General features: G+C 42.2%; 1 protein-coding gene across 2 annotated transcripts; it reads left to right on the forward strand.

Moving 5' to 3' along the window:
• The first annotated feature begins 277 nt into the window (after positions 1 to 277).
• Positions 278 to 10,956, forward strand: PRRG4 (proline rich and Gla domain 4). 2 transcript variants are annotated; one of them, XM_017849747.1, is made up of 4 exons: positions 278 to 358; positions 1,383 to 1,507; positions 7,851 to 8,014; positions 10,317 to 10,956. In XM_017849747.1, the coding sequence occupies exons 2-4, from the start codon at positions 1,405 to 1,407 to the stop codon at positions 10,389 to 10,391; spliced, it is 342 nt and encodes a 113-aa protein (XP_017705236.1). In that variant the 5' UTR covers positions 278 to 358; positions 1,383 to 1,404; the 3' UTR covers positions 10,392 to 10,956. The 2 variants fall into 2 exon arrangements, with proteins under 2 accessions (XP_017705236.1, XP_017705235.1); XM_017849746.1 differs by lacking the exon at positions 278 to 358 and adding an exon at positions 673 to 1,052.
• Positions 10,957 to 11,039: the final 83 nt, after the last annotated feature.

Consider the following 11,039-nt stretch of genomic DNA (forward strand, 5'->3'; position numbering starts at 1 on the left):
GAAAAAAATTAAGTTCAGAAGTACTGAGAATGAATTTTATTAATCTCTATAAATCTACATAAATCTCTATAAAATGTACGTACTGATACATTAAACATACTGCTATAGAAAATACTAGAAAATACAAGCACGCGCACTCAGGTATTCTATTAGGAGACAGAGTGATGACGTTATTACACGTCAAATAGCCCCTGGAAATTTCCACTGTACACTCTTGAGAGAATGAAAGTGAAAATGGCAAATCATGTATTGTTACTATGATGGAAATCGTTTTGCCCTTAGAGACCCCTGGAAAAGATCTTGGAGACATCCCAGACCTGGCAGACCACCATTGGAGAACCAATGTAATCAATTACTTGTAAGTCCATTCCCATTTCTTATCACGCATAAAGGGTATTTTGTCTGATGAATATCTTGTCCTCGTCCCCGGACCACCCTTTTGAGAACAGTTGACCTAAGGTAACCACAGGACTCCTGGCCCAGTGGGACCCAAAGCGAAAAGCCCTGGACTCCCCGAGGGCGCTCTGCTTAGGACTGAGAACCGAAATGCTCCCTGAATTAGGAGCATTGAGAACGCCGAGTGCAGACACAAATCGAAAAGCAGCGACCCGTGCAGCCAAGGCGGGGCCAGAACTGGCGGCAGGAGGCTGGCCCGCCTGGGGTGGGGCAGAAGTTGGGGCGGCTGAGAGCGCAGCGTGGGCTCCGGGGAGACGCCGGCCCACTGCCCGCCCGCTCGCCGCAGGTAGGCCCGGCCTCCGGGAGGTGGGGCGCGGCCAGGTGTCCCCAGGTAGCCGCCTCCTCCCTTCCTCCGTCGGCCGCCTCCCCGGACCGAGGCAGGACCTCGCGCCGCGCTTGTTCCCCGGGCGCCCCCTGCGGACCCCAGGCGCTTCCCGGGTTTGAGCGCGGAGGCCACCCAGACCCTGCGGAGAGCGAGGCCCGGAGCGTCGCCGAGATTTGAGGGCGCCGGAGACCGAGGGCCTGGCGGCCGAAGGAACCGCCCCAAGACGAGCCTCTGGCCCGGGGGCTGCTGGAACATGTGCAGGGGGACACAGGTGCGAGGCTTGGCGGCGGGACCTCGGCGGAGTGGGGGTTACCTGAGGGGGCCACCTCGGCGGACTGGGTTGGATTCCAACACATAGCCGAGGGTTGCCTGCGGCGACAGGTGCCCCATCAGCCCTCGGCAGGGTCCCGGGGCGCGGCGTTTGTCCCAGGCGCTCTCGGGGGCTGCTTTCTGGGCGTGCGTTGGGTCCCAGCGACCGAAACCGCGCGCCGGCGCTCTTGTGCCTAGATTTTGAGTACAACAGGTTGGTGATTCAGTTCGACAGAAACTCAAAGTGCTGAGCTAGGGGCCTTTTTTTAATGTGTTTTTTTGTTTGTTTTAGTTTGTTTGACAGTTGCCAGACTATGTTTACATTTCTGGTTCTACTCAGCCAACTGCCCACAGCTACCCTGGGGTTTCCTCATTGCACAAGAGGTCCAAAGGCTTCTAAGCATGCGGGAGAAGAAGGTAAGCACGAAAACGTCCCTGGAACCCGGAGCCGCGTAGCACAGATCTCAGTGAGAAAGTGCAGTATTTGAAATTACATACCCCCATTAATCATAGAAATACTAAAATATCCTTTAGTTTAATTTGTGGTATATTTGGCAAAGTTGTGGTTTTTTATGTTCTTTAACTGCAATTTGTAGGACTTGATTTCTGTGAGTTTCCTTTAATAAGTATATATGTAAGACCTCGTTTGTGGTTAATTGAACGGAAAACCTATTTCAGCTTCTGAAAATCAGTCAGTGACGTTTCTCTAGATGAAGCTGTGTGGCGATTATAATGAGCGTAATTACTTGTTCTTCCTGGAAAGGCGAACGGGGTAGTCCAGGATCTAGTCTGGACTTGTTGTGAGACCCTGGGCGAGATAACTTAATCCTGTTTGGCTTGAATGTCTTCATCTGTAAAAGTGATGGGGGTGGGGCGTAAAATGATCTCTGAGGTCCTTTTTGACTTCAGATGGTCTAGTTGTCTAGATAAAAGCAGCTAGTTGAGAAAAGATTAAGTTTGGGGCTTGCTAAGTTAGAAGTCCACAGTTTTTAGGTTTCAGATCATTAACAGTTTGTTTCCTGCCTATATTTTAAAAGCCTAACCTAGTAAAACCAGAAAAGAAAAAAAACAAAAACAAAAAGAGCCTCTAGCTCTCAGCATCCTTCTCCCTGACTATTCATGGTGCTTCCCCACCCAGTGCCAATACTCTGGATCCACGTCCCCACACGTTCCTGTCTCTTATCCCTTCTCATCAGATCCGATTCTCAGCTCATTTTCATTTGGGAAGGATCTGTTACACTAATACTCCTAACTGACTTTATTAATGATTAATACAGCCGTGTGTGTGTGTGTGTGTGTGTTGAGATACAACAATCCATTAACTCAAAAGCATGAAACTCTCATGACAGAATTCTAAGCAACTGGATAGGCTAACTAGAGGGATAGGGAAAGATTTTGGAAGAGGATCCTTTTTAGTCCCTCTCAAGCTGCACCGTATATGTAAGTCCACTTAGAAGATTGCACTTTTGGCCCGTCGTGGTGGCTCATACCTGTAATCCCAGCACTTTGGGAGGCCGAGGTGGGTGGATCACGGGGTCAGGAGATCGAGACCATCCTGGCTAACACAGTGAAACCCCGTCTCTACTAAAAATACAAAAAATTAGTCGGGCATGGTGGCTGGCACCTGTAGTCCCAGCTACTCAGGAGGCTGAGGCAGGAGAATGGCGTGAACCCAGGAGGCGGAGCTTGCAGTGAGCCCAGATCGCGCCACAGCGCTCCAGCCTGGGCGACAGATTGCACTTTTAAGATTCCATACTCAGATGCTCTTCTCTAAAATGATTGTGAGTACAATCATTCATTAACATGACACAGGTATAAGAGACACTGTCGCCGGCATGGTGGCTCATACCTGTAATCCTAGCACTTTGGGAGGCCTAGGTGGGTGGATCACCTGCGATCAGGAGTTCGAGACCAGCCTGGTCAACACAGTGAAACCCTGTCTCTACTAAAAATACAAAAATTAGCCTTGCGTGGTGGCACGTACCTATAATCCCAGCTACCCGGGAGGCGGAGGCTGCAGTGAACTGAGATCATGCCACTGCACTTCAGCTTGGGCGACAGAGTGAGACTCCATCTCAAAAAATAAAAATAAATACATAAATAAATAAATAAATAAATAAAAGACAGTCTCAAGGACACTATAAGCTATGGAAGGAATTTAGAGATCATACTTGAGTGTGGAGGGCTGGAGATGTCTATGGAAATGTGAATGAGGGATCTGACACGTTTGAAAAGACAGCCTGTTCAGTCAGTCACCACTTGATGAATACATGCTAAGTGCCAGGCTCCATGCTATTGGTGGAGACATAGAAATGAAAGACTGCAATCTCTGCCCTGGAGGACATCTTCATCTGGTTGCAGGAGGCAGGGTGTTTGTTAAACAGATGATCTCCGTCAACTGTATAACAGAAGCCAGAACAGAGAACTGAGAGCAGAGGAAAGAGTGAGTAGCAGTAACTCGACCTCAAGAGAGTTGTATAGCAGAGAAGTCAATGCCTTCCATCTGCAAATGGGCTATAATAAATGGAGATATGAAGAGTAACTGGAAATAGAGGACCTTTGGCGAAATTCTTTTTTTTTTTTTTTTTCTGGAAATGGAGTCTCACTTTGTCTCCCAGGCTGGAGTGCAGTGGCACAATCACAGCTCACTGCAACCTCCGCCTCCTGGATTCAATCAATTCTCCTGCCTCAGCCTCCCGAGTATCTGGGATTTACAAGTGCATGCCACTGTACCCAGTTAATTATTTTGTATTTTTAGTAGAGACGGAGTTTCACCATGTTAGCCAGGCTGGTCTTGAACTCCTGACCTCGGGTGATCCACCCACCTCGGCCTCCCAAAGGGCTGGGATTATAGGCATAAGCTACCGTGCCCAGCCCTGAATTTTGATAAAGCATGAGGGTGGAGTTAAAATGACTGAAAAGGAGCTTATTTAGAAAACACAAGGAGATAAAGGAGGGGAGGAGAATGGAATATCTGGGTTGGTGAATTTATAGCAGTGAAATGCATAGACAGCCTCTTAGGAAAGTCTAAGACACGAAAAATAAAGAAGGGTAGAGAATCTAAGGAAGCAGAGCCAAGGCCATTGCATCCTCCAGCCATGGTCAAGGGGAAAATAGGAGCTCTTGCTGAAAGCCAAGGGTGTTTCAAGGGCAGGGAAGTTTACTTCCTTTCAATTAAAAGCAAGTTCAGACTTACTTAGAATCCAGTAGCAAAAGACAGTATTTCTCCTGAGATCATAAGGGATGCAGGGAAAAATCTGATCTGGCAATAAAGGTCAGTCAGTGACAGAATCAGAACTTGCACACTCAGGGAAGTGGCAAACAGCAGCCCCTGGAAGGCACATTTAATACAGTATTAATCATAATATGATTAATCATAAATATCATATTTATGATATTGGCATAAATACTATTTCAGGAAAAATAAAAATATTTGTGGCTCTCCTTTTTTTTTGTTTCCCCTATCAAAGTAGCTTTTGAGTTCCATGAAGGTGTATTTTTAATAACTCAACCTACTGGAACAGAAGACTGTCATGAGAAATTTGGCACTGCTCTTTTTAGCCAATAAAATGTAAGGATCTGGACATATTTGAGAAGTATGCATAGGCAGATATCTAATTCTCCATTCTGAACTTAGATTTCATGAAGTAAGTATAGCTAAGTGAGGCAGGCCATGGGTTGTTTCATCAATAGTTTGATACTTTAAACCTATGCTGAGCTGAGAAACACCAGACTATACCTATGAATTGCTTCAACTGGTAGACTTTAGGTCCAAGAGTTTCCTCCCACTATAGCAAAGTTGAGTTTGTTCATTCACTAAGTAATTTTTTGAGCACTTCTTATAGGCCAAGAACCAACATCCCTGCTTTAATGGAGCTTTCCTTCTAGTGAGGAGAACAGAGTGGTAACAAATATGTAAAGCATATAGAAAACCAGATGGTGATGAATACTATGGAGAAAGGCAGAGTGTGGACAGGGAGTGCCAGGGGTGGGTGGGTAGGGATGGGGGTTCAAGGTAGCATTGAACAAAATCCTGAAGGATGTGAGAGAGCAAACTGAAAGAATTAAGTTCTGTTCAGAAGAAACAGTAAGTACAAAGGCCAGAGAGAACCAGGTGTGTTGGAAGCCAGCATAGCTACAACAGAATATGTGAGGGATAGTGGTAGGAGATGAGGTTAGAGGGGTAAGGGCTTGGGGACCAGACCAAGAAGGGCCTTGTAAGCCACTGTAATGACTTTGGCTTTTACTCTCCAGGAGGTGGAATTGCTGTTAGAAGGTTTTTAAAAAGCAAAGTAGGAACAAAGTGTATCTTATCTTTTAAAGGGCCCTCTTTGACTGTTATGTTAAAAACAGATGGTAGAGCAGCAAGGAGAGCCTTGGAAGACCATTGTAGGGATCCCAATGAAGGGTGACAGAGGCTTGGAAAATTTTTCATTCTATTTCCATTTAGTGGTAATATAAAATCTATAAAAAGACAAAGGAGGAAACAGAATAGAAATATTTCATCACACTAGCCCCTCTATCTACCTTTTAGAATACTTTTTAAAACAATGATCACCAATTATCCCATTGTAGCTTCCCACTTGGTTCGAATAGCCCATATCTGTTATTTATAACATAAAAATGGACACTGTAGAATAGTGCTGCTCCCCCAAAATATAATGTGAACTACCTACATAATTTAAATTTTTCTAATGGCCACATTTTAAAACTAAGAATAGGTGAAATTAATTTTAAGAATGTATTTAATTTAATCTAGTATCTGAAATATCACCATTTTAAAATATAAGCAATATAAAACATTATGGAGACATTTCACATTCTTTTTTTTTACACTAAGTCTTTGAAATCCTTATGTGTATTTTACACTTACAGCACATTTCAATTCACACAAGCCACGTTTCTTATTTATTTATTTATTTATTTAGAGATAGGATCTTGCTCTGTCACCCAAGCTGGAGGGCAATGGTGTGATCTCAGCTCACTGCAACTTCTGCCTCCTGGCCTCAAGTGATCCTCCCACCTCAGCCTCCCAAGTAGTGGAACTACAGGCATGCACCACCACACCGGGCTAAGTTTTGTATTTTTTGTAGAGACGGGTTTTCACTTTGTTGCCCAGGCTGGTCTCCAACTCCTGGGCTCAAGTGATCTAATCCACCTGCCTCAGCCTGCTGGGATTACAGGCGTGAGGCACCACTCCCAGCCACAACCTACATTTCAAGTGCTCAATAGCCATCTGTGGCTAATGGCTATCGTATTAGAAAAAATAGTTCTAGAACATTTGGACCTGTTTGGAAAGATAATTCATTTGTGGAAAAAATATCTTGGACAAAATGTGACTGTCCTCAAAGGGCCAAAAATAAATGTACAACTTGAGGTCCCTCACAAATCAGTATGAGTTTTCCAGACCATGATCTCTCATGAACAGTCTTTCAATTGCCTACATTAATACATTCTTTCTTTAGAAATGGTGAGCAGTAAAAAGTATCTGCACTTTTAAATTATTTTAAGCATTGTGATGTAGTTCTCAGTTTCTGAATTCCAGTCTCAGTAACATGATCTGAAGCAAAATCTCTTAAGCTTTGTTTGTGTGACACCAGAACAAGTTTAAAGTTTGTGGGTTTTGAAAATACTGCCATGGTTGGATGCTTTGGTTTTGTGTCAACCTGTTCTTAATCTGTAGTGTTTACTGTTTATCTTCCCCCGTCAAATGTAAAAGGAACCTTATAAAACATTATAGACACATATTTGGGGTGTACAGTAGAGGGAGCTACTACTTTGGAAAGGACTAAATGTCTTTAGTTGAATCTTATAATTAGCTTATACTTTTATTGATTTAGAAGTTTAGAATTGTATGTTTTAGCATAAACTTGACTACAGTAATTTTAATATAAAAGTATTAATTTGTAATTTAAGAACTTGGCAGGGTGCGGTGGCTCACACCTGTAATCCCAGCACTTTAGGAGGCTGAGGTGGGTGGAACATGAGGTCAGGAGTTCAAGACCAGCCTGGCCAAAATAGTGAAACCTCATATCTACTAAAAATACAAAAATTAACTGGGCGTGGTGGCACATGCCTGCAGTCCCAGCTACTTGGGAGGCTGAGGCAGGAGAATCGCTTGAACCCAGGAGGCAGAGGTTGCAGTGAGCTGAGACCATGTCATTGCACTCCAGCCTGGGCAACAGAGTGAGACCCTGTCTCAAAAATAATAATAATAATAATTAATAACTTAAAGAGATATTAGTGATTATTTAATTCCCAATGTTATAAATGAGGAAATGGTAGCCCAAAGAATATAAGTGACTTAATCTCAGAATACACAGCTAATAGCTTAAGCTAAATCAGAACCAAAAATCTGTCTTCTAACTCTCAATTCAATATGTTGTCCATGATGCCCCACTAATTTTCCTCAGTCAGGATAATATGGAACCAATTCTTTAGAAATAGAACTGTCAATGATTGGAAAAATAATTATCTGGAGGGAAAAGAGATATTTAAATAATTTTTATTTATACTACTAATTTTGGACATAACCAACTCCAGTGAAATTATGCTAATTTTGTATTTCATATTTATCAGAAATGATCTTCACTGATGCTTTTTCTTTCTTTCTTTTTTTGTGGTTAGATTTTAAAGCTTTACAAAAAAGTTTGGTATAATTTAGCCATATCAAGAGAACTATTCACTTTTTTCCACAATTAAAACAGGAATTTTTTGACTATTTTCATCAATGTTTAAGTCTTTTTTATTACTTTATTAGTGTTTACATCAAAAGAAGAAGCAAACTTTTTCATACGTAGACGCCTCCTGCATAATAGATTTGATCTGGAGCTCTTCACTCCCGGCGACCTAGAACGAGAGTGCAATGAAGAACTTTGCAATTATGAGGAAGCCAGAGAGATTTTTGTGGATGAAGATAAAACGGTAATGTGGTTGATTATGTTAATTGGCTGCAAATGTTAAATTGTACTAAGAAAGTGGCACTTTGAGTTATTAGAGATGCTATGCTTTAAACAAAATCAGGATTATGTACCTGTTATCTCTTTCTACTTCCTTAAAATGATAATTAACCTATTTAGACTTGGCTTTACACCTAATTAACTTTACACCTAATTCATAGTAGTTACTAAATTATTGACTGTTGTGATTTTGTGTTTAATGTTTGTTATATTTAAAATTAATCATGGGGGCCAGGCGCGGTGGCTCAAGCCTGTAATCCCATCACTTTGGGAGGCTGAGATGGGGCAGATCACGAGGTCAGGAGATCGAGACCATCCTGGCTAACATGGTGAAACCCTGTCTCTACTAAAAAATACAGAAAACTAGCCGGGCAAGGTGGCGGGCGCCTGTAGTCCCAGCTACTCGGGAGGCTGAGGCAGGAGAATGGCATAAACCCGGGAGGCAGAGCTTGCAGTGAGCTGAGATCCGGCCACTGCACTCCAGCCTGGGCGACAGAGCAAGACTCCATCTCAAAAAAAATAATAATAATAATCATGGGGCAAAGTGAATTTCACTCCAAGATTTTGTGGTTAGTGCTCTAACTCAGGCTTCAATCATTTATGACTGAGTAATTTGTCCTATCGGTGACCTTACTTTTTTGATGACCCATATTTGTATTTGAGGTATTTACTGGAAGTCTGCTATGTGCCAGGTATTCTCCTTGGCACTGAGGATACAAAATATATAGCCCTTGTATTCGGAAGTATATTATTTCATCTACCAGTGTAATTTAAGGGAAATATTTTTTAAAGTTCTTTCTTAGAATATAACTAAATTCTGTTCATCTTGATAAGGTACAAAACAGATAGCATTGTTCCTGTGATAATCTGGCATAGTCTTGAAAAATGTTAAGTAACTGAGATGATGATGATGATGATGATGATGATGATGATGATGATGATTTGGAGACGGAGTCTCGCTCTGTCGCCCAGGCTGGAGTGCAGTGGAGCAATCTCGGCTCACTGCAACCTCCACCTCCCAGGTTCAAGCTATTCTCCTGCCTCAGCCTCCCAAACAGCTGGGACTACAGGCACATGCCACCACGCCTGGCTAATTTTTTTGTATTTTAGTAGAGACAGGGTTTCACCATGTTGCCCAGGCTGGTCTCAAACACCTGAGCTCAGGCAATCCGTCCCCATCGGCCTAACAAAGTGCTAGGATTATAGGCATGAGCCACCATGCCTGGCCCTAAATTCTTTACGTTTGTAGATTTCATAACCCTGGCTCCTTTTTCCCTTTCTTAAGCGTCCTATTTTACTTTTTGGTTAATAAGAACCTCCCCAGGTATCCTTCAGACGCAGGTGGTAATGGAACCTAGTTGTTGACTTTTCCCTAATTGTGCCCACCCTCCCATTCCCTACAAGTATTTGCTGTTTCTATTAAGGAGGAAAACGAAGCATATACTGTGTAGTTGTGCCTGTTGGAATTTTATTCTGTTTTCCACAAACCTTTTATAATTTTATCATAGTTCCTTAAAATTCATTTAAATTCTCTCAAGTAGCACTAAACTTAAAATTGTCTCAACAATGTCTTCCCAAATCAATAAATACCTTTCAATAAGATCTCCCAGAAGGGCACAGTGGCTCATGCTTGTTCGAGACCAGCCTGGGCTTCATAATGAAACCCCATCTCCACAAAAAAGAAAAAATTACCTGGGCGTGGTGGCATGCGCCTGTAGTTCCAGCTACTCAGAAGGCTGAGGTGGGAGGATTGCTTGAGCCTGGAAGGTCAAGGCTGCAGTGAGCCATGATCACACCACTGCACTCCAGCTTGGGCAACAGAGCAAACTGTATGAAAAGAAAAAAAAAAAAAAAAAGTCTCCAGAGACAAACTGAGGGCTTACCTCCCATAGAAAACTTCAGTCTCCTTTTCAAACCTGATAGTGGGTCCATGGCATCAACTTCTACCTTTGGTACTTTCACCTACTCTCTAATGCAATAATTTCCCCCAGTGCCTTAGTGGGGGCTTCAGTCAGGTGAAGGGAAAATAGCAGGCAAAGTAGTAAAGAGCTGGGACTGGCAGTAATCCCTTGACAATTAGATGGCAGAGGCAGTTGTGGGTGGTAATGCTTTAATTAGAGTGAGTCACACCCTCCAGCTTGAATGAACTGGTCTCCTACCTATGGTACATGCCAAGAGCTTACTACCCCTAGTCTAGGTCATTAGGACCAAATGAAATATGATAATACAGATATTGAATAAACTTGGGAATTTTACCTTTTTTTTAGATTGCATTTTGGCAGAAATATTCAGCTAAAGGACCAACCACAAAATCAGGTAAAACAAGAATTGATCAAATTTAATCCTTTTCTCACCCTCTCTCTATTGTAATACATTTTAGTTTTATTGTTTGAGTTTGGTTGTTGCTCAACATACATACCTTATAAACCCAAGGAGATTTCTCAACTATACACTGGGCTATCTCAGACAGAAAAGGACAGATTCATCTATTTACATACTGAAAATCAAGTTTGGTGAGATACTAGGGAAATGAGATAATGGGCTTCAAGCTGTTTTAAACAGCTCAGCTAAGTCAAGACTTGCACAGAATAAAAATAGATTCTATTCGTTTCAAGATGTAAGCTATTTTAACTTTTTTCTTTTTTACCATTAAAGGCAGATGGAACATTTATGCTAGATAAATTAAGATTGTTGGATGGAATTAAGTAACTTGTAGAGGGGGGAGATCCTTTATCTCATCTGTATTGATCATATTTAGCTGCATTTTAGTCAGGTATTTTTTTTGCCAGCTATTCTTTCATTCCTCTTAGGTAGGGCCCCCTCCATAGCAGGTTATATTGCATAGCTACCCTGAGTTGCTTAATAAATATTATCTCAGTGGTTAATACCAAAGTATGTCTAGTTGAGCAGCGAATATGTTTATCCCACTTAATGCTGAATATTATTCATTTAATAAATGGATAATATTTTAAATATTTTAAATAAATAAG

The sequence above is a fragment of the Rhinopithecus bieti genome, unplaced genomic scaffold (assembly GCF_001698545.2).
Source record: "Rhinopithecus bieti isolate Rb0 unplaced genomic scaffold, ASM169854v2 scaffold_32083, whole genome shotgun sequence".
Lineage (NCBI taxonomy): Eukaryota > Metazoa > Chordata > Mammalia > Primates > Cercopithecidae > Rhinopithecus > Rhinopithecus bieti.